The 27859-nt window shown below is 36.5% G+C and overlaps 1 protein-coding gene across 1 annotated transcript in view; it reads left to right on the top strand.

Moving 5' to 3' along the window:
* Nucleotides 1–6497: 6497 nt before the first annotated feature.
* CFAP47 (cilia and flagella associated protein 47) overlaps nucleotides 6498–27859 on the top strand; it is a 491580-nt gene continuing 470218 nt past the window's right edge. Inside the window, exons 1-7 of the mRNA XM_020881679.2 lie at nucleotides 6498–6717; nucleotides 10913–11064; nucleotides 14500–14615; nucleotides 20834–20972; nucleotides 23137–23365; nucleotides 23807–23967; nucleotides 25645–25766. Coding sequence (XP_020737338.2) covers nucleotides 6523–6717; nucleotides 10913–11064; nucleotides 14500–14615; nucleotides 20834–20972; nucleotides 23137–23365; nucleotides 23807–23967; nucleotides 25645–25766 — 1114 coding nt within the window. The 5' untranslated portion in view covers nucleotides 6498–6522. The remainder of the gene's footprint in view (nucleotides 6718–10912; nucleotides 11065–14499; nucleotides 14616–20833; nucleotides 20973–23136; nucleotides 23366–23806; nucleotides 23968–25644; nucleotides 25767–27859) is intronic.

Here is a 27859-nt window from a genome sequence, read left to right as displayed (position 1 = left end):
TCATCCCCGTTATCCCATGCCTGTCCCAAAGTTGTAATTGCTGGAATTCCTGGTATACTTTAGTCTCAAAAGTGTCCTTTTAAAGACTTGCTCTTTATTATGAAAAATCAGCTATTTATAAATTTATGATAGCTTATGGTGAACGGTGTCAGATCTGTCATCTCTGAAGAAGAGAATTTAGCTTTAGGACCAAAGACAAGGCTTGATCACTCAGAGCTTCTGTGTAGCAGAGTTTTATTAAAGTATAAAAGTATAAAAAGGGACAGAGAAAGCTTCTGACATAGACATCAGAAGGGGGCAGAGAGTGCCCCACTGGCTAGTCTTATGAAGGCCTTATTTATATACTTTTTCAGCTGGTTACTAGCAATAGAAAGGTCTTAACCACACTCACTCCCACAACATAACAAGATAACAAGATTAGTTAGAAGATTAGTTCTAACTAGATTGTTCTAACTAATTAGTTCTAACGAATCTAGTTAGTGTCTAACTAGATTAGTTCTAAGATTCTAGTTAGAACTAGTTAAATTCTAGTTAGAACTAGATTAGAAGATGAGTTCTTCCTGTTAAGAAGGAGAAACATGTCCTTGAGCAAGATACATTGTTGTTATATAATCATTAGTACAGAGCTTAAGGAAAAACATACCCTTGAGCAAGATGAGTTGTTTTGTTGTGTAATCATTAGCTCTGGGCTTAAAGAAAAGTTAGTCTTAAAGATTGTTGTCTTAAAACTCAGAGTTTAAGACAAAATGTCTTAACTAAGAGAAGGAACGTAGAAAAAACAAAAACGTTCCTCCCTTTCTCCTCCTCAAGAGCCCCAGACTCCTTTTCAACGTATCTAAGAATAAGCTCTCTGATTTATAGATAAGGAAAGCATACTGAAAATGAATATATCAAATTATATATACATTGACACATATTTCTTGTTGAACCAGTAATTGAAAAGATTTTTTTCATTACCTGTTTTACAGGTTTTTCCTCCCCTTTGGTTACAGAATGGATTTTTAAATTGTCTCATTCATTTCACCAGTCTCATAAGCCCTTTGGAAACAGATTTTTAAATTGTATTTGAAATAAGTAATACCAAAGGGGTTTGGGGATTCACTGGGGTCAAACAGGAAATAAAGTATATATAGAGATATAAATGAGTTGAGGAATGAAGGTATCTTAAATCATTTGATGAACAATACCTTTCATAATCACCACTTGGAGACTTTTTTTCACATTGATTTCAGTCATCAACTAGTCACATTTTTCAGGTCCTGATTGGATGGTGGTTGCATTTTATAGTTCAATAAACATCAGTTTCTTATAGCCCAATAAAATTTGATACAAAGCCTATACTATGAGACTAGCCCTGTCTAAAGCCCTGGTGTTATGTGGTTCACCAATCGAATACTGAACTCAAATAAAAGGACAGAAAGAAATGGCAATTTTTACTTCAGCAAAAGCATAAACTTAAAGGAAGAAATGAGGAAAATGGAATTGAAAATGTAGGACAAAGGGAAAGGGCAAAAATGCAAGGTATGTTGAGACTGTGAAAAAGAGTGAAAGATAATTAAAATAATTACTGTTAATAAAAATTTCAAGCAGTTTCCTAGATATATTAAACAGTAACAGAGAAATGCAATTATGAATACAAATGGAAGAGAAAAATAGGTAGGTCAGTGTATGAAAGTGATAATGTCTTTGACAGAAGTATTGAATTTCAATAAGAAATTCCCAGGGAAAAAATAAGGGAAAGTGCTATTGAGAGAATTTATGTCCAATTGCTAAGTGCAGCTAACGCAGCACTAAATATAACTTTTGAGGGACCATATTTTGTAATTATTATTAGTAATTATTCATTAAATGATGTTGAGGTTTTCTGGATCAATATATCACTTTTATACCAGGATACATTTCAGCATCAGGACTGATGCTGAAGCTGAAGCTCCAATACTTTGGCCACCTGATGTGAAGAGCTGACTCATTGGAAAAGACCCTGATGCTGGGAAAGATTGAAGGCAAAAGGAGAAGAGGGCAGCAGAGGATGAGATGGTTGGATAGCATCACTGATTCAATGGACATGAACTTGGGTGAATTCTGGGAGATGGTGAGGGACAGGGAGGCCTGGTGTGCTACAGTCCATGGGGTTGCAAAGAGTCGGATACAACTTAGCAACTAAACAACAACAACAACAACAACAACGAATAATGTTATATATCTTTCAGTGTGTGTATTTATCATTATATCTTCTATAAGGAAGGAAGCACACTATTTGTTGTTCAGTTGTCCGACTTCCCTGTCCTTCACTATCTTCTGGAGTTTGCTCAAATTCATGTCCATTGAGTCGGTGATGCTATCTAACCATCTCATCCTCTGCTGCCCCCTTCTCCTTTTGCCTTCAATCTTTCCCAGCATCAGGGTCTTTTCCAATGAGTCAGCTCTTTGCATCAGGTGGCCAAAGTATTGGAGCTTCAGCATCAGTCCTTCCAATGAATATTTAGGGTTGAATCTGTAAGGTTTGACTGCTTTGGTCTCCTTGAAGTCCAAGGGACTCTCAAGAGTCTTCTCCAGCACCACAGTTTGAAAGCATCAATTCTTCAGCACTCAGCCTTCTTTATGGTCCAAATCACATCCATACATGACTACTGGAAAAACCATACAGATCTTCGATTTCACAGACATTTGTTAGCCAAATAATGTCTCTGCTTTTTAATACACTGTCTAGGTTTATCGTAGCTTTCTTTCCAAGGGACAAGCCTCTTAATTTCAGGCTACAGTCACCATCTGCAGTGATTTTGGAACCTAAGGAAATACTGTCACTGTTTCCACATTTTCCCCATCTATTTGCCATGAAGTGATGGGACCAGATGCCATGATCTTAGTTTTTTAATGTTGAGTTTTAAGCCAGCTTTTTCACTTTCCTCTTTCACCCTCATCAAGAGGCTCTTTAGTTCCTCTTCACTTTCTGCCATTAGAGTGGTATCATCTGCATATCTGAGGTTGTTGATATTTCTCCCAGCAATCTTGATTCCAGCTTGTGATTCATCCAGCCCAGCATTTTGCATGATGTACTCTGCATATAAGTTAAATAAGCAGGGTGACAATATACAGCCTTGTCATATTCCTTTCCCAATTTGGAACCAGTCCATTGTTCATGTCCAGTTCTAACTATTGCTTCTTGACCTGCATACAGGTTTCTCAGGAGACAGGTTAAGGTGGTCTGGCATTCCCATCTCTTTAAGAATTTTCCACAGTATATGGAAAATTTATGTAAATGGAAAATGTATATAAATGAATACTGAGGCACAATTAGCAATCTCTGCAATGACATTTGGGTGTAGTAAGACACACTTGCTTTTAGCGATAGAGAAACTTGTATCCTTTGACCTGGGTTGGTTAGTGGCTTTCTGTCATTCACTATATGCCCTGTGAAAATGGTAATTTTTCTGTTTATGTTTCTGCCAAGTAATTAATGCTATTCTACTCTATCCAGACATTAGTCTGGTCAATCTATTCTTATTGGCATAGCTTTTCATTATCTTGAAGAACATTTTATATGTAACTTTAGTGAATTTCATTGTATACTATTGACTTTTAAATTATTTTATAAACATGATGGTTACCACACTTTTAATACTCCTGTACTTAGAAAGTTCTTTTTGCCCTTTCTCAATAACTCCTGTTTTTTAATCAGTATTCTAACCACTTAGAGAGTTCTTTTTGCCCTTTCTCAATAACTCCTGTTTTTTAATCAGTATTCTAACCACTGTAATATATTTTCCTGGATTTCATTCAGACTCTTTTCAAAAAATGATTCGAAACTTTTGAAGATTTTCAATTATCAATAATATCCAGTGTTTTCCCTTTTTCCCTTTGTCATCAACTTTTTTCAGTCCCTTAAAGGTATATAGAGGCAAACATCCAAAAATTTTACTAGGGATCATTTCACTTACTTCCTCTTGTTATCCCTTCCTTGGTGTTCAGAGATTCTACCCACCATTAGGGGCTTCCCTGGTGGCTCAGATGGTAAAGAATCCATCTGCAATGCAGGAGATCCTAGTTTGATTGCTGGGTCAGGAAAATCCCCTGGAGGAAGGCATGACAACCCACTTCAGTATTTTTTGCCTGGAAAATCTCATGGACAGAGGAGTCTGGTGGGCTACAGTCCATGGGGTCGCAAAGAGGTGGACACAACTGAGAGACTAACACACACTAACACACACACTTACCATTAGAGTTTCCACTAGTTACATATGAAGTAGGACTTCTGATATCTGTTTCACATGGCAAAATTTATAGTTAATTGATAGTTAAATTTATTCTCTTAAACTAATTCAGAGTAGAAGAATGGCAAGTCTGCAGTGGACATTTAGCATGTCCATTTAATCTTCAAGTCCTCATTTTAGTTAGTTCATCATTTATTATAATGAGGAATAAAATTTAACCTTATTTATAATATATAAAGTGTTCCATTCAGAGTGCCTACTTTGATTTTTATATAAAAGTCCTGCCAACCATGCTGCCTTGGAAATCTGGCAAAGATGAACACACACATTTCATTCATGATATATAATGAAAATTATTCTCCATGAAGCCTCCATATTAGAAAATTATACACACACACATATAGAAAAGGTACTGTTTATCTTTTTTATCACTGTTATGTGAAAATCTCTTGTTAGGTTATTTGTCCAGCCTTAAAGTAACTACATAATCATGAATAGTTTAAAATTTTGACTAAAAACAGCCTACAATTCACCCTTCATATGTCTACTATTTGATAAAAGAATTTGGAGAAGATACTTTGGAGTTAAACACATGATGCAAGTGTTAAGAGTACTTTATCTGAAGTTTACATTTAGGGTAGGTTAAAAAAAAGGTAAAAAATCAAGAAGGTTTAATTATAGCTACTAAGGGCAACAGATTGAGCTCTAGGCTTGGGGAAGTTGGAGACAGCTATGTGCCATCCTTGATGAGAGTTTGAACAGAATAGGGAAGCATTGTTCTCCATTTGATTTGCATCACTGTATCTTTAGGATCTATCTATACAGAAGTCTAGACTTGAGACAGTCTGCTTGAGAATGGGCAGTAGGCAATTTTGAGACCTGTTTGGAATTTCCAGTTTTGGCAGAAGTTGATGAGAGGGCTTTGTATGGACTGTGGTCTTGATTCAGTCAAGTTCCTTGGGCCACTGTTGTCTTCGCTGTGCTGTGTCCTGCATAGGGGCTACAAGATACACACTGGATTTGTACTGTGATACCATAGCAGTGATTAGCACAAAAATCCAGGTGTGACTCACATCTCCCACTTGTGAAGTCATAATATAGAGAAATTTGAAAAAATTATGCAGGTGCTTTTAGTCAGTTCATAAGAATCTGTAAATCACAATGTCCACCACCACTACTTCCACTATTTCAACTGTTGACAATTCCAAGAAATTTTAAAAAATGTCTTTATAGTTTATAGTGAAGTAATAACTTACTGATCATCTTAGAACTGTGAGAATCTTGTAAAAACAATTGTGGGAAAGTTTTCTGCAAGGATATTTAGGTCTTGAAGGATGAGTAACTGACCAGGAGATGGAAAGGCTAGTCCTTCAGAGTGAAAATCCTGTGCCATGGCAGTGAGGAAATGAAAGCACCTAATTATAAATAAATTTTTATGTGAGTGGGAAATTCTATATAGTTTTTAAAACAAGGGGGTGGAGGGGGTAGCCATTTCTGCACTGCTTGGCTGCAAATTAATAAAGGTCTGTGGAAGAAACTGTTGTGAAGTTATCAGAGGCAATTAAGGCAGGGAATAGCATTCATCTAATGTTTTGAAACCAAGGACTACCACAGCAGATGCAAGATGAGGAGAGATTATGGATTGGGCAGTGTGAATTTAGACCTGTTGGAAAGGTGCTCATCTAACATGAAGATGTTTGATCTGAATCTTCTGAGCAGCACCTTCTTTCACAAATGAAGAAACTTACACCTAGAGGATTTAAAATTTTTATAGCCTCTCTTCAGTGTGTGGTCCTTGAACCTGCACCATTGGAATCACCTGGGACTGTCAGGCCCTGCCCCAGCTCTACTGAAAACATATTATGAATTTTAACAAAAACCCAGAGGATTGCTAGTAGATTTTTAGAAACACTAGCCTAAAGGCAAAGTCAGGGGGAACTGGCTGTGTTTCCATTGCATTCCTCCGTTTCTGTTACATCTTGCTGCGTACTTGGGCACACACTTTCACTGCTCTTTAAGCTTAATCTTCAGAGAGGTCTAGGAAAATGCCCACCCCGCCAGCGGCCTCTTAAAATCCTGCCAGGCTGGGATTTGGGTGACCAAAGCACGTTTTACAGTTACTCTGATGACACCTGGGATACCGAGAACTTTCTCCAGAATCTGTGAGGTTGCCAACTCGCGCAGCTTGGGCGGCGCCAAAGCCGGATGGGCTGGAGGCGAGCGCGTGGCGTCGGGCGGTTGCCTAGCGACGGCGTCCACGTTGGTCCGTGGTCAAGTCCGCGACGGTTTGCGGGCTACAGAGAGCACGGCCATGGAGGCCGAGAAGAGCTCCTTCGTGGTGCAGGACTTGGAGACCCCAAAGAAAGACATACAGATGAGAGTGACCCCGTCGGAAGTGAAATTTCTGGACGCGCTGGCAGGGAGGGTCTACCGCCTCCCAGTTACCGTACACAATATCGGCCGTAGCAACCAGAAAATCCGTTTTCAGAAGCCTGTCAAGCCACAGGTAACACACCCAGGGGTGTTCAGAGCAGGGCCTGGGGAGTAGGCACCCGACTCCTAGGACGGTGCGGGCAGAATTGAGCTTCCTGTGAAGCGGTGATTTGGTGGGCTGGGCTTTTTCTTTCTTTCTTTCTTTCTTTTTTTTCCTTTTTGCTTGGGGCTGGGAGACAGGAGAGAAAAGTTGATCTGGAATCTCCCAGTTCCTTCATTTGGAGTTTGGGGGGAAAGGGGAAGAGGATTTTATGTGTCTCTCCTCTTAACAGCCAAGAAGCTATGCTTCATAATGTAGAATTATGACAACTTATTCTCTATTAACTCCCCTTTGGGTCATGAAGTGCCTGATTACTCCCGCTACTGTAGGATAGCAGAAAGGTTTATTATTTCATACTTGTAACAAACATTTGTTTAGCACATGCTACAAAATAGAAAGTAGGTGTGTGCCATGTAAAATGGAGACAGTTCTGCCCTCAAAAAACTTAGAAACTAATGAGGGAGGGGACTTCCCTGATGGTCCAGTAGTTAAGACTCCATGCTTCTACTGCAGGGGTCACAGGTTTGATCCCTGATGAGACGGCAGCGACCAAAACAAAACTAATGAGGGAGTTAGTACAAGTTGAATAATCAGCAAAATTAATGTTCTAAGAGGCTATCCCTATCTTTTCACCTTTCTTTTGATTTAAAAGTTGACAGAACTTCATCTTTGTCACTGTTATTTTAGACTTTCTGTGTGAACGAATGGATATTAGTTTATTATGATCACATGTTCTCAGGGAGACTTGATATAGGACAGGTGAAAATAATTTTTGATGTGGAAGTGAGGCATAATGCAGGCTGCATTTTCTCGTGAAATAGTCATAATAATGATACTGAATGCAGCTGGACTTCTCTATGCAGATACGGAAAGGTTCACTTACGATTACATATGTTTCTAACTACTGTAGGTTGCTGTTAGAAAATGAATCCACAGTCCTGTCTTCAGTGTTTTGTTAACTCGTGTGGCCTATGGTTCAGTCAGGCCAGTCTTATGCTCTACTTTTTACACTTAAAAAACTGATGTACTGTTTACCTACCCTAAAGTGCACAGAAACTTGAAGTAAAGCTTGATGGATTTTTAATATGCATTTATCTCCATGTAGCTACCACTTAGATCAAATCATAGAATATTTCCAACACTACAGAAGTTTCTCTGTAGTACCTGGAGTTATCACCCCATGGAGGTAGGTGACTACTATACTGACTTGTAATGAACCAGATTAATAGTCAGTTCTTGGGTTTCATATAAATGGAATCATTCTTTATGGATTTTTGTATTTACATGTTTGACAGTAGTAATGTGTTTATTTTGTAATAAAATCATACAGAGCCTAACCCTTTAAATCAGGAAGTACCTGATTGCTACAAACACTGTAAAATTAGAGAAATCATTTATTATTTCACTAGTTCACTACAGATGTATTAAACAATTGAATGTACATCTGAATATATTTTCTTTTAAAAGTCAAGTTGGCAGTAAATCCCAGATGTGGGCAAACACTATTTTATGGATGTCTAGGAGACACTTGTATGAGTGGTTTTTATGCAGTCAGAAGAAAAATAATATGTTTCATTTTAGTGTGATTTTTGTGTAGAACACAGGTCTTGACATTAGCAGGAAAATGGCCAGACAGGTTTACTAGTTAGAGGCCAAAGCTATGAGCTCGATATCAGTGTGAACTTATATTTGTTGCAAGATCATGATGTGTACTCCTGGTCCTTCATAGGTGTAAAGGGAATTAAGGAAGGGATAGATTAGTAAACAATATATTAACTGTCTTGGAGGAAACAAGAAAAAAACAGGGTGCTATGTAAAGAACATTGCTGTCGTCACTATTGTAGTTACTTCGGAAACAATTCTGTTAACACACGTCAGTGCTTCTTTTCCACCTTGTTTTCCAAGGTCCTGCATTCCCTACTATTTGCCATACGCAGTGATGTATGCCACCTACTGTGGGTTGTTGTTAGAAAACTAAGACCCAGTCCTGTCTTCAGTGTTCTGCTGACTCATGTGGCCTCTGCTTCTGTCAGGCCAGTCTTTCTTGCCATTGTCCTCCTACCCATGTTGGTTCAGACTTCCTTTCCTTTTGACCCATGTTTTCATTCTCCCCTCCTGTAAGAATCACTGCCTTCCAAATCCTGTCCATCTCCGAGCATCAAAAGTGAGTTTTCATTTTTCTCAAACAAATCTTCTCTTATCTCCAAATTCTTTCTCCCTGCTGCTGCTGCTAAGTCGCTTCAGTCGTGTCCGACTCTGTGCGACCCCATAGACAGAAGCCCACCAGGCTCCCTATCCATGGGATTCTCCAGGCAAGAATACTGGAGTGGGTTGCCATTTCCTTCTCCAATGCATGCATGCATGCTAAGTTGCTTCAGTCATGTCTCTCTCCCCTACTGGATAGTAATTGCATATGCGGACATTCATTAGAGTTTGGACTTATGTCTGGTAAATGTTACTTTCACCTCAGTGGTCACATCATAAGTTCCTAAGAGTAGGGTTGGTGCCTTTGACACCTTTGCAGACCACCAAGAGTGCTAAGAAACTTGTAGTTTGGGTATGTGCTGCTGAATCACTCCTTGCCCTTCTTTTTTAAAGGAAGATGCTCAAACCTGCTATGTGGACTTTTGGCACCCAAAGACCTATATTTATCCCTTGTTTTTTTTTTAGTAATTGATGAGGGTTGAAAGTTGGGCTGTGGTAGTTATGAGGTCTCAGAGTCATTTATTTTTGCTGGAAGGATGACACTTTGAGACCAATTGTATCAACACATCTTTCCAGTACTTTATTACCCTCATTGCTGGAAAGCACTGCTTGTACTCAGTCTGGCATTAAAAGCCCTGAAAAGTTAATTTCAACTTGACCTCCATTGTTACTCATTGAAGCTCTTTGCCCAGCGAGACTAGCTTACTAGCTGCCTGCTGAAAATTTATTTTGCTTATTCTTTTCTCTGCATGTGCCTGAGATATTCCTGCCTCCACAGGGAGCATCTTTCTTGCTTCTTCTCTACCCTATACATCCATCCTCCAAACCTGCGTTGAGTGTGCTCATTCCTAGCCCACAGTTATCATGTTTTCTCTTGGATTTTCATGATACTTAGGTCTGCATCACTCATATGACAACTGATTAATCCCTGACTTAAACATTATGTAATTTTCAAGGGATATATACTATGCTTCTTTTAAGAGATTATATATTCAGGAGTTTCTAGTTGTGGGGAAAGAGTTTAAGTTTTAGAGTCAGATAGATGGATGTTTTAAGTCCTCATTGACACTCTTGAACCTACAGGCGCTCTTGAAACCTACAGTTTCTCATCTCTACACTAGGAGCCTTAATATCGGCCTTACAGGGCTGTAGAAGTATATTAAGTGGGCTAATAGTTGTCGAATGCTTGACCTACCAGAAGTACTTAATACATAGAAGTTCTTCTCATTCCCTCTTCAGGTCTTCCTGGAGTCTAGCAAATGTTTTTCAAGAACAAAAGTTCTTTTTCCTTGGTCTATTCCTTTTTATATTTCCTCCACGTTCTGAAGTCCAAGTCCTCATGCAGAAAGTATATAAAATGCTATATATATTTATGAATGTATGTGTGCTTGTACATGTATATTATATATGTATTTAGATTGAATAATATTTTTATTAGATTACTATTCCCTTTTCCTGTATTTTAGTACCTCATACTTCTAAAGGTGTATGTTGAGTGGCTCAGATGGTAAAGAACTTGCCTGCAATGTGGGAGACCTGGGTTCGATCCCTGGGTTGGGAAGATCCCCTGGAGAAGGGCATGGCAACCCACTCCAGTACTCTTGCCTGGAGAATCCCATGGACAGAGGAGCCTGGCGGGCTGCAGTCCATGGGGTCACAAAGAATCAGACATGACTGAGCGACTTAGCACAGCTCTTCCCTTTTTTTTTTTTTCCTGTAATTTAGTACTTCATACTTCTAAAGGAGCCCTTGAATATTTACATATTTCTCGACTGACTGCATTTTCAGTTTCAGTTCATTTACCATTAAAAGTATATCTGAAGCATGTAGAATCATTAGGGCAGGAATATTGCCTGTATATTAATATATCTCTTGAAATAATGTACACTCCTTACTACAGCTGCTCATATTATTTTCTTATTAGGAGTTAAGATGTGTAATTTTTTTTTTTCCTCCATTGAAGTTCAAACTGATTTTGACCAATCTGGGTAAAGAACTTGCTTCTGGCCTTCAGACAACAGCTATGGTGGAATATCATCCTGATAAGAATGAAGACATGTGTGACCAACTTCTTCTTTCAGTAGGAAATAAAAAAATAGAGATCCCTCTAATTGGGTATGTATTCTTCATAATCGGGGTTAACATTTTGAGCATCTTTCAGATGAAAATAAGAGTCATAGTAATATTTTCTATTTTCACTAATAGGGCTTTTTGTATCTACAGTATCCTTAAACTGAACTTCAAGAACAGATTTTTTAGCAAATTGTAGTGTTCAAAACAAATGAAAGACTAGCTTTCTGTTTTTTATTAAAATCACTTAGAGATATTCGACAATTGCTTGTATTCTTTTATTTCCCTTGAACTCACATCCTATTTTATTTCTGCCATATTTTCTGTACCTTTTGATAGCAAGATTTATTTTTAAAATACTATTTTTACTGTCTCCACAATCATACTTTTTATTCCCATTCCAACAAAATCCATCTGGCTATCGTCCCCAGCTTTCCAGTGAAGTAGCTCTTGCATATTGCCAGTCTGTTGGTGCCTCCTTTGTCTTTTACTTGATTTCTCAGCAGCATCAGACACAGTTAATCATTATTGCTTCTGTGGGCCACTTTATTCTCTTGACTTACTTGCTACTATACTTATTAAATGATTATTCCTTCTAATCCTATTTTACTTTAAAAAAATTGAAATGCAATTGACATAGTAATATAGCACTGTATAAGTTGATGGTGTACATGTTGATATGATACATTTATACATTGTAACATATTACCATCATAGGGTTGGCTGACACTTGCATCACATTTACTTGGTCGTCATTTCTTTCCTGTGGTGGCAACAATTAAGATCTTATCTGTTAGCAACATTGAAGTTTATAATATATTATTGTTGCCTGTGATCACTATATTGTATGTTAGCTCTCTGGAACATATTTATCTACTAGTTCCCAAATTGTACCCTTAAACAAAATCTCCCTAATTCTCCTACTTTCCAGCCTCTGATAACCAGCGTCCTACTTTCTATTCTTATGTTGTATATATTCCTAAATGGATTATTATTACCCCATAGTCACATTTTAATTTAATTTTAAATTATTGCTGTATTTGCTTCACAGAATTTTAAATAATGCAGACATTTGGCTTCAAGAAAATCAAAATGGTGCTCTTCTGAGATTGGCTAAAGAATATGGACTAGTATAATGAATATAATATAGAATTAAATAACTGATTTGAAGATGAATTTTAATACAAATAATTTATTTGACCAAGACATTGTGCTTTTCATTTTGCATTGAAAAAAGTATTGTTCTGTTCATTATAAAATTATCTGTTAAAGCTATTATAAAATTTTTAGGTATTTTTAATATATATACTTGCACAATCCTTCTTTTTACAGCAACGTATGATTCTATAAGTATTATTTTTTTGTTTCTATTTGCCCACCACCAGCAGAATTAATATTGAAATATTAATATTAGTATTAGATATAAGCCTTTTAATAGTTTCCCATGTGTTTTCTTTTTTATTTTTTTTCATTTTCATGAACTAAATTTAGATGTGCAATTATTTGGATTCTCCATGTTGAGAAATTCTGCTTTAGCACAGCATCCCATTTTGCATAGGAATCAAACAGTTGACACATTTTAGGCAAGGAATAAGCTATTCCTTTGCACCATTGGAAGGTATTTATTAAAAAAAAAAAAAGGAAGGTATTTATTTAGCTTTGAGAGCATTTCCAAGTTTGGAGATAACTGGTACTTGGTATTAGTGTGTTGATCATTCATTCCCTTCTCCAGAATTTCCTTCAAGTGTGACCCTTAGATGAGGTTCAACTGGTAACTCATTTTGCAGAGAGCATTTGGAGTCAAGAGGCACTTCTCCTGATAGGTGGCTTGATTCTTTTCGTCCTCAGAGGTCAAATGTCTTGACATGTGGTGGTGCATATGGACCAGAGAATTTTTTTTATACAAGAGGAAGACCAACCAGTAGGAAAGCCAGAGAAACTATTAAATATTACCATATCATCACACCCTTACTCCTTAAACCATATATATGTGTATGCATGTATGTACATTTATATGTATGTGTATGTGTGAAAGATTTTAAGAAATTATTAAGATTCTTTTTCACACCTAGCTAGAGAAAAAGCTTGAAAAAATGTTCAGCTTTTCATCTTACATTGTTTGCATTATTATTCTTCTTTTAGATCTTACAAACTCTTTATTAACACAATTGTGTATATACATATAAGCATATTGTAAAGAGATGTACAAGGTCATTGATCGTTTTCTGTCACAAAATTACAGTCTCTTTATGAGAAGAACATGGGTGTTTCTTAGAATATGCAGCATAAACAGGACAGTCCTGGCTGATCTCTGGAATGTCTGTACCTATCCAATAATACAAAAACGTGTATAAACACAGATCCCAGAAAGAAGGCCCAGACATCAATGAGTAACACAGTATTTGTGAATGTTTTCTTCAGGTATTTTTATTTGTGAATTTTGGTATGTTTGTATGTATATATGATTGTATGCAGGCATGTATATATTTATATTTTGGAGGTTATATCCTAAGTGGAGTGAATTAATTCATGTGTCTGGCATATAACCTAAAGATTCAGTAAAGATCTGTTATTACTACATTTATTATTGACTTTGTCATCATTGTTAGGTTTCTAAGGTAATGTACATGAAATTTAGCCAAAGTTCCTCAATGTTATATCTAGATAATTCCTTAGATAAATAATTTAGGCTGTTTAAGTCTTTTGTTTTTCATCTGTAGCGTAGGAGCCATAGTATTTACCTATCTTTCAGAAAATTTGTTAATATCAAACAGGATAATATTCTTAATGATGCCTTATAAACTAAATTAGTATCCAGATTAAAAACATATATGTGTGTATGTATATATATGTATATATATCCTTATGAGACATGTATATAGGATTAGAATGGATTTTTAAAATGCTTATGAAAACATGTGCTACAGATATGCACATGAAAAATCAATTGTATCCTTTTGTTCTTAGACCTTTTCTTAGTCTCCAAGTGATATTTTATAGTATCGCACCTTCTTTTATTTCATCAGAAATGGCATCATCCAAATGACTTACTTTGTTAAGATAACTGGTACCCTTTTGAGGGAGGGGGCAAAAGAACATATGGTGTATGTATGCCCCCGCCCCTTCTGCGGGGGGTCAGCAAAAGAATATATGGTTTAGGTGGAGATTTCAGAACAGAGTTCCAAGTATGTTTTGAGCTGCAAAAAAATTGAGATACACGGGTAACCTTTCAAGGTGAGTACTTGGGAGGGTATTCCATGTATTTATGCACAGAATCTGATTTTTTAATTTAAAATGTCTCTCATTATCTTTTTTTGTGTCTTCATTTCACAATTTTGTTTACTGACAAATGTCCCACCAGCAGACCTGTAAGGAAACTGAAATCTCTTTTAAGGAGTTAAGATAAAAGTCCCTGTGGATTTAACTATGAGGTTATAGTTGTTAAAATTCATCATATGGTCCTCTTTTCTCCTCTTCTAGGTTGATTCCGTCATGTCAATTGGAAATTGAGCCCGAAGTTAATTTTGGGACTTTGGTTGCCAGTAGTAAAGTGTGTTGTAAAGAGATTAGTATCATTAACCATGGCACTGTGCCAGGTAAATACTTTCTCTTCTATAAATTAACTTACACTTTTGGAAGAAAATCAGTAATGTTTGAAATATATTGTTGTTGTTCTTTCACTCAGTCATGTCCGACTCTTTGTGACCCCACGGACTGCAGCACGCCAGGCTTCCCTGTCCACTGTCTCCTGGAGTTTGCTCAAACTCATGTCCATTGAGTTGGTGATGCCATCCAACCATCTCATCCTCTGTCATCCCCTTATCCTCCTGCCTTAAATCTTTCTTGTGCAGTTAATGTATTCTCTGGTTCACCCTGCCCCTCAACAATTAGGTCTGTCATTTGAAAAAGTTCAAAACTGAAGGTCCTTAAGTATGATTACTGTTTTAGAAACTGATAGGCAATATCAGGAAAGATGACTCTACATCCTTGTGATTCTTATTAATATAACTTGACTCAGATGACTGATGACCTCCTTGAGGATAGACATAGAGTGGTGTCATAGCAGTGACACAGTCCTTAGAGCTTTCCAGAAATAGAATCAGGGCACAGTGCCTTCCAAGCTTTGTGATCTGGGATGAGTACCTTTAAGAACATTGAATTTCAGATTCCTCATTTATAAACTAATAAAATATATTGTGGTTAATTACTGGAGGCTGTAATATGGTACTTGACTTATCACAAGTACTCAGCAAAGATTTGTTCTTTTTCTCTATCACATGCAACTTTGAATTCACATACTGATCCCTTACTTACAGGCTCTTACTAACATTTTATTGAAAGAAAAAGTGCTTCTCTCTTCTCCATGAGATTATTTCTAGAGATTCTTACTGGGACCTAACAGTTTGCATAAAGGCCTAGGTGTCTTCATTGATATATAGTAGGTATACAGTCGCTTAGCCTTTCATTCTCATGATTGAATGGTCAGCATCTGGGATGATAAGACTAACATTTTTCTCAAGCTGAGATGAGGACAAGCTTCAGACAGGCAGGACATTTCTCTCTTGAGATTGCTTGTTGGGTACATGAAACAGGTCTTATATCTAAACCTGTCTTACACTAAGTGAGGGCATTCTCTGGGGCTGCTTGAATGAACAGTGGAAATTATTAAGACAAAGGAAGTCTGACATTTTACTGATTTCTTCCTGGGATATAAACAGGTAAAACTGATAATTGTTCCTCACTGAATTACTTATTTCACTTTCCGTACTTTGTTTTTTAAATGTTTGAATTTATGAATTCTGTGAGATTGTGGAATATTAGGCCCATTTGTGCCTGACTCCAGGGTTAAGGCTGAACTCTGTTATGGTGAGTTACTCTGGTCTAAATAGTCCTTTAGATCTGATTATGGAGCAGTGATATGTAATTGATAGAATTTTATTTGTATTATTTTACTTTCCAAAATTTCTTATAACTGTTGTCCATTACAAATTCTTTAATGCTTTGATCATATCCTCTCTTTATTTTAAATTTATTCTAAATTGATTCTAAATTCTAGATTTTATTCTAAAATCTTACCAAATTGTACATTTTATTATATATAAAAACTCTGTAAAAGTAAAAAATGTATATTTGAATTTTAATTGAATGTTTAATATTACTTTACTTAATAAAAGTACACATATGGACCTGAGTCCATACATTTTAGGAAGAGTAATTCACATTCACTTTTAGTATGTGTGCATGGTATTGTAGTTAATACTATTCTTGGTAAATTATAATTGAATATTATGAAATGTTAATTGCCATTACCTTACAAGCTGAAACAAATTGTTATCAGTGAAACACATTTTCTTTCTGCTGCCTTTGTCCCTCATTTTTGGAGTTGAATATTTTTTTCTACCCTTACCAAAATTGATAGTATGTTTTTTATTCACAGTAGCAAGTGCCCATAAAGTGTCATAAAGTCCTCATTCTCCATAAGCACAATATATAAATATTCATGAGAATTATGTATTTTCATGAAGAAAAACACTTAAGCAGAAAATAGATTCAGCAACCAAAGATGATTTTAATAAAATTTTCCAAAAGGATTTTATGTGACAAATATTTTATAGTTTTAGAATCAAAGATTAAGTGTTTACAAATACTCAGTGAAGGTGTTAGTTGCTCAGTCATGTCCTACTCTTTGTGACCCCATGGACTGTAGCCAGCCAGGCTCCTCTGTCCATGGAATTCTCCAGGCAAGAATACTGGAGTGGGTTGTCATTCCCTTCTCCAGAGGATCTTCCTGACCCAGGGATTGAACCTGGGTCTCCCGCATTGCAGGCAGATTCTTTACTATTCGAACCACCAGCGAGGCCCTTATGTATACTTAAGAGAACATTAAAAAGCCACACTTGGCAAGTTCATGATTTGTGTAGCTGTGTTTTCTCTCTGTGGTACTCTCACTGACATAGATGCTAGAGTTTATCTATGTAACAACTTCATGATGTTTTATTTTAATAATCTATTGCTGCTGCTGCTGCTAAGTCACTTCAGTTGTGTCCGACTCTGTGCGACCCCATAGACAGCAGCCCACCAGGCTCCCCCATCCCTGGGATTCTCCAGGCAAGAACACTGGAGTGGGTTGCCATTTCCTTCTCCAGTGCATGAAAATGAAAAGTGAAAGTGAAGTCGCTCAGTCATGTCCGACTCTTAGCGACCCCATGGACTGCAGCCTACCAGGCTCCTCTGCCCATGGGATTTTCCAGGCAAGAGTACTGGAGCGGGGTGCCATTGCCTTCTCTTTAATAATCTATTATGGAGTTACTATTCATGGATTTAGCTGAATGTTGTCAAATACATTTTGTTGTATTGCCCCTTGTAAGAATGTTTGCCTAACTTACCAAGTAGTGCTTATCTTTTCACTTTGAAAAAGCATGGTTTAGTCTTTAAGATGTTTCTAATAGTGTTTTGTGCTCTGGTAAACTCCATTTCCTCTTTTATGTTTTTATCGTTTCTTAGTTTTTAATAATTGAAGATTGAAAAAAAAGCAGCATTTTTTGAATTGCAAACATTTCCCTCTTCCCCTCTTGAATCTTTAGGTACTTTTTCTACTACCATATTATTATGTGGAATAGTCTTAAAAGTCCATAGAGTGATCTTTACACACCATTTCTGGATTTCAACGGCTACCTTAGGACTCCTTTAGGTTTATTTTACCCCAAATATATGACCTTTCTCTTGCTCTTAATGCCTGCTGCCTCTCTTCCCCTGATCATCAGCATCATCTCTCGACATCACTGTCTAGAAAAGCCTATCGTCATCTCTAAAGCAGGAAATTTGCTAAATTGAATCAGACCCAGAAGTGGTCCTAAGAATCCTTTCTTAGCTAGAGAAGCACACACTACTTATTCTCAGTGTATTTTTTGTTTGTTTCTTTTCTTGGAAATCAATGCCATGAAATCTCAACATACTTTTCATGTGTGACACAGTGTTGGGCATATACTAGACATTTAGTGAGCATTCATTTATTTGATTTGACCTGGAGTGAGGTCTTCCAGAGTCCAAATCTTGGTTACAGTATTAACTGGCTGGGAGGCCCTTCGCAAACAATTTATACTTCTCGAATATTCATTGGCTCACTTATACATTAGGGATAAACATAATACCATCCTTGTATAATTGTGGTGATGATTAATAAAATGCTTAATATGCTCTCTGACATGTATTATATGTTCAATAACTACTGTTGATGTTAGAATTATTCTTTTTTTCCATCTTCCTTAATTTTCTTGTGGACTGCTGTTCCTTTTCTCGGTACGTTAGAAATGAGTGTTCCTTAGCATTTGTCATGAACCCTCGTGTTTTCTCAGTCACTCTGCTCTCCCTGGGCAATCGCTTCCATTCCTGTTACTTAACTGGTGTCTATTGAAGACTTTGCATTTATTTCAGGTTTTTCAGACTTAACACATCTAAAACTAAACTACTCAACTTCTCAACTTCTAAACTACACTACTCAAAGTTCTACTACTCAAAGTTCTACTACTACACTACTCAAAGAACTACTCAACTTCTAAAACTAAACTACTCAAAGTTCTCCTTTTCTGTTTTTCATTGAATGTCACCACCATGTAGATGGCCAAGTCAAAAATTTGGCAAAATCCTTGACACCTTGTCCTTTTCACCCTCTACCCCCTTACTGAATCAATTATCAAATCATGTCTATCCGCATCCTTATCATGTCAGTAATCCTATTTTTCTTTTGTCCCATTGTCACTTTTTTCTTTTTTTTTTTACAATGGGTCATCATCTTTTTTTGCCTTATAGTTATCACAACCTAAATTATTTCTCTGGAGTCTCTTCTTATCTGCTTGTAGTTCATTCTCCACACATTGGCCAATTTCATATCTTAAAAAAATGAAAATTTGATGACAAAAATTCTATCTGTAACATCTTTCCTTCAATGACATCCTTCTCCTAGGATGATGTCCTTGCTCCTGTGTTAACATTAAAAAAAGAAAAAAAAGTCAAATATTTCATTATTACTGATGGCATTAAAGTTACATAAGACAGAGTAATGTTTGTGTACTCACTATTCTAATATATTTAAAAGATTCAACAATGTTCTTTTCTTAGGCGTTGTTCCTGGCTAAGCTTTTGCACCATTGACTTTAGACTCAGCCTTAGCTGAACTCATATAGTTTTATTTTCTTGGAGAACTGAGTCAGTAATACTTGTTTATTTGTAATGGATATAATTTTACAGATTTTTGCTTTATATTATGACAGAAAAAAATAAATATTTATGTCATTACCATGTCTCTCAAAATGATTGGATTAACACATTTTGTTACTGTGAGTTTGTTGACCTTTTTTCATCAGGTCGTTTCTGGATTTAAAGTTTTATTATCTTTTTATATTTTCAATACTTTTATTATGCTAATATTTTTATTCTCCTAAGTTAAATGAATAATTTTGGAGAATGTCATCGAATGTGATTTGAAACTGGTAAATTAGAAATCTTCAAAGTTGTTTATGTGGACAGCATGCTCATTTGTGTTAATACTGTATAGTGATATCGAAGACACTCATGACTGGCTGCTTCCCATTTGTTGGACATTTTGAGCCCTGCTTGGTGGTAGGCGCTGTGTGGGGTGCCAGGGCTACAGAGATGGAAAGGAGATAGTATCTGCTATAGACTGCATGCTCTAATATAGGCACCTGACATTACCATAAACTATGGACCATTTCTGCTTTCAGAATAAGAAATTTTTGTGGCCTCCTTCTCATATGCTTTTTTATTCTAGAAATTCATTCCTTTCACCCTTTTCCTCTGTGAACTACATTAACTCCATAATGGGTAGTAGTGGTGGCTATAAGCCCTGTGGTCAGAAACATCCGGGTGAAAATCCCAGCTCTATTAGTTATTAGCTGTAGTAGTCAACTATTGATGTGGAAGGAACCATGCCATGATTCTGTAGCTTAAGAAAGCAATATTCTTGCCTAGAGAACTCCATGGAAAGGGGACCCTGACAGTCTATAGGCCATGGGGTTGCAAAGAGTTGGACTAATGCTGTTATGCAGATTAGCAGGAACTTTACTACACTGGGTGACTCTGCTTCAGGTTGAGGCAGCCAGGCTGGTCTGTTACTCACAGCATGCCTGTGAGTCAGTTGGGTGGCTGTCTCTGCTCCACATTTGCTCCTTATGGGGCATAGGCCAAAGGGACAGCAGTTTCTCAAAAGAAACACTTTCAATGGTAGGAGAGCAGGAGAACATCTGGACTTGGAGCTGACATGCTTCTAGCTTCTCACTTCTAGCTCCATGCTATTGGCCAAAGTGAATCACATGATCAGGCCCATTTAAGGGGTAGGAAAACATACTTAATCCATGGGAGCATGACAGTAAGCATGTAGAGAAGATTGAAGAATTGGAGTTGATCATCTAATCTATCATAATAATTGTGTATTTTTGGACAACTGACTTGACCTATCTAAGTATGTATTTCCTTATTTATAAAATGGAGGTAATGCTTGAACCTGTATCATAGATTTCATTTTGAGGACTAAGTAGAATAACACATGCATAGCTCTTAGCATGAGTGTCTGAGCACAGTAAGCAGACAGTATATTTTAGCTATTGGTGAGGGTTGAGTCTTAACACTAGGCTCAAATTTATTGGATGACCCTAGAGACTGGACTTACAATCAAAGCTATGATTCTTGGTCCACAGTAGACCATATACTCTGTAATGCGTGTCTGTCCCCTACTAAGTGAGTGAATGTTAACATTATAAGGATCCAAATGTAAACCATCTGCTCTCATTCTCCTTAGGTATCTTTAAAACAGAATACCAGGGCCAACTACCCATTGTCATTTTTCCAACCAGTGGTGTTGTGCAGCCCAAGTCATCAATGGTTATTAAAGTGGATTTTTGTGCAGACCAGCCCATAGTTGTAAACGAATTGGCAAAGTGAGTATATACTATGGTTCTTAATTCTAGTGTAGTGCTTGATAGTTTCCTGTTTCTCTTTTCATATATGCCTTTTGTCTTTGAATGTATGTTAGCTTCTTTGTTCTTGGAGTCAGCATTCATTCATTGAGTGTCTACTGTTTGCCAAGTACTACAGACTGAAAAAATGGGAAGAACTGGAGAATGGCATATGGGTACATATGGGAGCTCCTAGTTTGAATTTTGTGGGGATGAGGGAATGGATCAAGAAAGACCTCAATTAAGGAGGTAGTAGTTGAATGAAACACCTGTTGTTGAGTAGAAATTGGCCAGCAAAGAGCAGTGGTGTGATTTGGGCTGAGTGTGAGTGTATGTGTATGTGTGTGTGTGTAGGAGAGGTGGATATTGGTGATGGAAGTAGGTTAGAGGAATGATTTCAGACAGAGCAAGTAGAAGATAACTTCCTAGAGGTTAATAGACAGTGTTACACATCTTGAGATCTGAGGCAAAGAGATGGAGGTGAGGAGTGATGAAACCAGAAAAACAGAATGGTGCAGGGTCTAGTTAAGGACCTTATAGGAAAGTTTTTGGGTTTTTTTTGCTATACTTCTCAGTTCATTAGCAGGATATGCAGTCAGTATAATGAGTCACCACTAGTATTAAAACATGAAATAGAAAATATCAGAATGTATCTCACATACTAAGTTCAAATGGTATTTTGTAAAACTTATTTCATGTGTGTGTGTGTATTTTGCATTGCAGTGTAAAATGCATTTCTCACTGAAGGCCACAGTTCAAAAAAAAAAATGTTTGAGAAACAGTTGTGAGCCTTGATTCAAGCTTAGGTTTTATTGTAAAGGCTGTGGAATCTCAGGAAAGTTTTAGGATGGGGTGTCTTAATTACTTTTAACTTTAGAAAGCTCATGTTAATATCAGTGTAGAAAATCAAGAAGTACAGATGTGGAGTGGATAGCCTGACTAGAAACTATAATAGTAAGGCAGAAGAGAAATAATGAAGGCCTCAGCTAAGGTACAGATTAGGAGTATGGAGAGAAATGTGCAGAATGGAGGTATGTTATGGAGGTAGATTTGACTAGATTTAGTAACTGGTTATAGAAAGACAAAGTAAGAGGAGGTTCAGGTCAGTGGGAGAAGATCTTGACTCCAGTTTTATAACGTTGGAATTGATTTGCTTTGCAGAATCCTTTGGAGCCTATTAGATTTACTTATATTGAGTCCCATAAAAAATGTCGGTCTAGATGTATTGCTTTGAGAGTTGTCAGTTCATAAGTTGTAGATGAAGCATGAAGTGTTAAAAATAACTTTGAGAAAGAGAGTAGAGTATAAAAGAGTAGGAGAGAAACAGCATTATTCATGGAATTTACAAAATACCCAAGTCGTAGGAGAATAAGAAGGTAGAGTCTAAATAAGTTGAAGGAAAATCGTGAAAGTATGGCGTCAAGAAAGCTAAGTGAGGGGAGATGTGTAAAGAGATGGTATCAACCATTCCCAATGTGACAGAGATAGAGTGTAAGTTAAGGACTTTGGTGATGGCTGTGGTTTGGTCATTGATTTGTGCTATCTGATGGGGCAAGATTCAAAAGGATTGCATTTATGCCAGAGAGGGATAAATGTAAGATAAAGGAAGCTTCAACAGTAAATTCAGATTAGTCTGAAAAATGAAGTTTTTTGAGGGGGGATATTCATTTCAGCAAGTAAGTGGAGTTTTGCCGAGATACTTTGCTTCATAGAGAATTGGGTTATTAAGATGAAGATGAAGTTGTTGAGTGGACTTGGGGAAATGGGATGATTAGAAAAGAATCTCAGAATTCTAGAACTAGAGGTGGCCATATAAATCTTCCTATCTAACTCTAGTATTTACAGAATAATTGGTGATATGGAAATATCAATAAATTTTTTCTAGGTCAATTCATGCATTTATTTTCCATCTTTGTTGTTTCCCGGAGACAATAAATTAGATTGCACATATGCCATTCTACTATGCAGGTTCAGACAGACAGAAGGACATAACAGCCTCTGTCACATACGTGAAAGGAACTTCTCTTAGGTCTTCAAATTTTAATTATAATGTGATTTTATAAAATTTCTGCTTATATAATTATTTAGGAGAAAAAGTGTATAGAATTCTAATTAAAATATATATGTATAATTCATTATTTTGTAGAGTGAGTTTGCAAGATCGTCCAGACATATTCTTGAATATCAGAGCCCATGTGGTTGAGCAGATTATTGAATTGTTAAACATAAATAATGATAGAAAGTTGGAATGCATAAGCTTTGGTTCTATTTTCTTTGGAACGTCAAAGATTGAACATGCACATCTGTACAATAATAGCCCAGAACCTATAAATTGGGTAGCCATAATGCAAGATGATTCCGTTGGAGAAGAATTGGTAAGTAAATAATGGAACAGGAAGATCAGGTATTATGTTTTGAAACAGATTGTTTTGAACTTACTAATAACCAACAAGCTGTTTAATTACTCTAAAAATGTTTTAACATAAAGATATGATTTCATTTCACATGTTTCCAAGGGTGACCTCAAAAAGTTAGTAAATCAAGCTGACCTTGATAGTAATCTATATCTGAAATAAACTAGATGGGTATTAATATGTCTTAGTGGCTAATTATGGGAGTTTATGTCCTCATGAATTTTTCAATAGTTCCTTAAGTTTTATGAGGTGCCTTGATCAAATTTATGTATGTTACTTTAAAGACATACATTTTCTCTATATCTAGCCTCTGGAATTTCAATAATTATTTTATGACCGCATTTTAAAATACTTTTTGTATATTTGCCTTAATATTCTTTTATTTCTGATTTTATATTACAGGGTACAGATATTAAACAAAACACAGATGTTGCTTTAAATAATCTCGCCTACTTAAAGAAAATAAAGAGCATAGATATTACCACAATTATCTCCTGTGTTCCTAATGAAGGGAGGTTACTACCTTATCAAAAGATTTTAATTACATTTTGTTTCAGCCCAAAGTAAGCAAAAATTAATTTCATTATGGTGTTACTGATCAATGGAAAGTATATTAATGGTACATTCATCAGATTGATTTTAATAGTGCAACTTGGCAGAAGGCACAAATTGGATTTTTCTTATTATGGTTCTAAATATTTCTAACATGGTTAACATTATTTCCAATATTTAAGAATGTTTCTAAACACTTTATTTTAAATTAAAAATCTCTCCAGACCTTGTGGAAATGAGATGGTGAAAGTTTGAGGTTGCTTTGAATTGTGGCCACAGACCAGTCTGTTCGACCAAGACCTTATTGTCCTTCCAGAAATAGTCACGCAGTGGCTAGGGGCATGGAGTTTGTTATAGATGCCTTCAAAGAGGATGCAGTGCTCCTGCCAGGGCCAAATACTTAGACTGAATATCAGAAATGTTAGGCCTTTAGTAGCTGCTGGGGTCAACCACACTTGGTTGCAGAAATTCATATAAATGTTTAGGACTTTGGCCAATGTGTAGTTTTCCCTGTGCTTGGTTTGGTTATTTAGTTTGAAAATATAATTGGTAATATTGTTTTAAATATGTAGTAGCAATTTCAGGTACACTTGAGAGGTTGTAGTGTATGACAATAACTGATCCAATTGTCAGTATGTTGACCTTTTAAGAAGGCAATGTTTAATGTATTTCTCTCTGTGGCAACCGGGTCACTTGGTGATACCAATTGTCTGATGAAGACTGAGTTGTGGTTTAATTTAAGGAGGGTAATAAATCAAGTAATTGTGCTATTTGTACAGTCTGTAATTGCCTTATTAATCATCCCTTCATGCAGGAAATTTCTTTGGTGAATCTGTAAGATTCTGTTTAATACACAATCTTTGAAATTCTAAATGTTCTTTGCACGGCAGTATGTTCATTTTATTTGAGAGTCTAGCATGAACTCAGAAATAAATATGATGTGTAGTCTTAAAGGTGTTCTCGATATGCTAATTGAATTCCTATGTAATATTTCACACCAACCTTTTGTGTATATATTTGAGTATCCATTGCTAAAAAGCTGAGCTCTAGGTAAGGCAAGTAAAGTTTGTGAGGGCACAAGCCTGTGATATAACCCATCTGTGTCTTTGGTCCTACTTCCTTTCTTCTCTTTCCTTTGTTTTTCTCCTCTGCCAAGATTTGGCTGTTACCAAATCCTATTCTCCAAATTGCCTTTTCTCCTCTAACAAGAATGTGGCTAGAAATATATGCTTAGTCCATGGGAGGACATAAATATGTACCAGAGATTCGCAGTTACACCTGGGTGTAGGAAGGACTACTATAGAGAGTTGCACAGAGACCTTAGCTAGCAATGAAGTTAGAGAGTTGAACAGAGACCTTAGCTAGCAATGAAGTTTGCCTGGAAAGAAAATCCTTTACACAGAGCGTGGCATTGGAGGCAAGAGTTTGACAGCTTAGTATATTTAAATCCCACTTATCTTGCAAATATCATCATGAACTCAGCTGTTTTGACTTCACATCTATGAGTGTGGCCTCCTTTTGCAAGTCTCAGTATTGTGTGTTAATTTTGGAAAATGGATCACAGTTATCTTTTTATTGCTGAATTTCATCTGTGTAGATTTAGGTATTGGGGTTGATATTCCCTTTTGAGAGATTAATAAAGTGTGTCATCTTTGCTTTAGAAATAATTGATTGTAATTTTTTCACAGGTTAATCATTGGTGGTCAAAAGAATGATCCTTCACATAGGCAAGACTATGCTATTTTCTTGAGATTTGAGTCTGTAGGAACTAAAGATGGATTTTTGAGAGATGATAATCAAATCATCAAAAGTAAGTGTGAAATGAACATTATCATCAAATATGTAGCTGTTTAAATTCTTTAAAAGTTTGGACAGCAATATATGTAGAGACAATTTAATGAAATGTATAATTATTGATTAGAATGAAAATGCAAACATTCAAAAGACCTTAACATGTCTTCTGTGGAACATTGAGAAAAGTCAACCTCAGAATCATTTATATAATAATTTACCAATTTAAGTTAAATGACTTAATTATTTTAAGATGACAGTAGCTAAACATGGTGAGGTAGAGTTAAAGGAATAAAATAAAAACAAAAAAAACCTTGTTTCTTTTCTTTGTAAGCCTAGATTTTCTCTTAGAGATTAATATGGAAACAAATGATCTATTTCGTCTTTACCAAACCTTTAGCTCTCTTAGAATCTACATAAAGTAACAGTCAAAGAATAAGACCTAGACTTCTAGTATCAATAAATAGGATGCCGTATTTTGTTATAGGATATTCATAAGTGCATGTGCTTTGTAGGTCACATGTAAAAATGCAGTGGACTCTGTACATTTCAGGTAATGTTGGATGAGTTGGAGTGAGGAAAATGGAATTGAAGTTCAGTTTAGCAAGAAAGATCAAAGAGAAAATAAAAATATAGACAGAGGAGAGATGAAATCCAGAAAGATGACCATGGCAAGATAAGAGTCTAGAAGATTTGAGTGTTGGTATGAGTGATGTCATTGAGCAGAGATGAACAGTGTTCCTAGGGCAGAAGTTGCTTGTTCTGTTACTATTTATGCCATAGTTGGTGATACTGAGCTCTGTCTGCTGATCATAGACAGAACATTTATTCTAGGCTTTCAAGTTAATCTCATTTTCAATGGCTAGAGATAGAGATGCTAGGTTTGCCTTAGAATCTTGGATTGGCTAGTAAGAGCATGAGTGAAGAAATATAAACCCTATTTTGGGGATTCTAGTTGTAATACTTTCTCTGCAAAACTATTCTTTCACTCAATCAGAGCCCTCATTTCATACTGACTACCTTCTTTTCTAGTACTGTATCTCCAAAACTTCTTATTTACATTGTTTCTCAGCTTATATTCCATTGTTCATAATTTTAATCACTTTCCCCCAAGTATATGTAAATCTCTTGGCTCAACTCCCACTGTGACTGAGTGGAAAACCTCTAATCTGATTCAATTCATCTCTCAGCCTGCTCCAGGCCTGCACCTCAGAAGCTAATTGGGCCAGTGAAAAACACAAAACCATTAATCCCAACTGAGTCCTGGCATTTGCCATCCCTGCTACATTCCTCCACTCATTCACTTTCTCCTGATCTGAGATTAGTATTCTCCCAGCTTCTCTTTTCCCCTGAAAACCCCAATCCTTCCTCCTTTACCTTCACTCTAAGCTGACACACATAATAAGTGACCTAATAAGACATTTCCACTTGGATTTCTACCAGATGTCTCACACTTAACATGTCCAAAAAGAACTATTGATTTCCCCATAGCCTGTCCCTCCTGAAGTCTTTTCTGCCTCAAGAAATGACTTCATTTCTTCCATCACTTCATTCCATTTCATTCCATCACTTCAGTTGCTTATGCCAAAAACCTTAGCATCATCATTTATTATGTTCAATCTCTGATTCTATTGCAATCAGTCAGCAAGTTTTGTTATCTCTACTGTCAAAAGTATACCTTATGTCAGATCATTTCTTACCATTCTTCTGCTACTCTTCTGCAGCCATGCTTCATTCCTGAGGGTTGTTTTTTGTTTTTTTTTTGTTTTTGTTTTTTTTTAGCATGCCAAGTCATTCCTACATTAGAGTCTTTGTATTTGCTGTTTTCTGTATTTAGAATACACTTAAAAAATTTTTTTCCCATGATTTTCTTCCGGGGTCCTTTATATCTTTGCTCACGTCTCCCTGTCCGTTCTTTTTGGAGTTCCCCATATAAATGAGCAGCCCCAAGACATTGTACTCTGTTTCACCTTACTTTACCTATTTATTTTGTTGTCAGTGTCACCTCACTAGAATGTAAAATCCATGAGAGCAAGGACATCGCCTGTTGTATTCACTACTGTACCCCCAAGGCCTAGAAAAATACTGACACAGAGAAGGCATTCAGAAACT

Source organism: Odocoileus virginianus, unplaced genomic scaffold (genome assembly GCF_023699985.2).
Source record: "Odocoileus virginianus isolate 20LAN1187 ecotype Illinois unplaced genomic scaffold, Ovbor_1.2 Unplaced_Scaffold_10, whole genome shotgun sequence".
Classification (NCBI taxonomy): domain Eukaryota; kingdom Metazoa; phylum Chordata; class Mammalia; order Artiodactyla; family Cervidae; genus Odocoileus; species Odocoileus virginianus.
The sequence above is the reverse complement of the archived record's forward strand: the minus strand, read 5'-3'. Positions and strand labels throughout refer to the sequence as shown.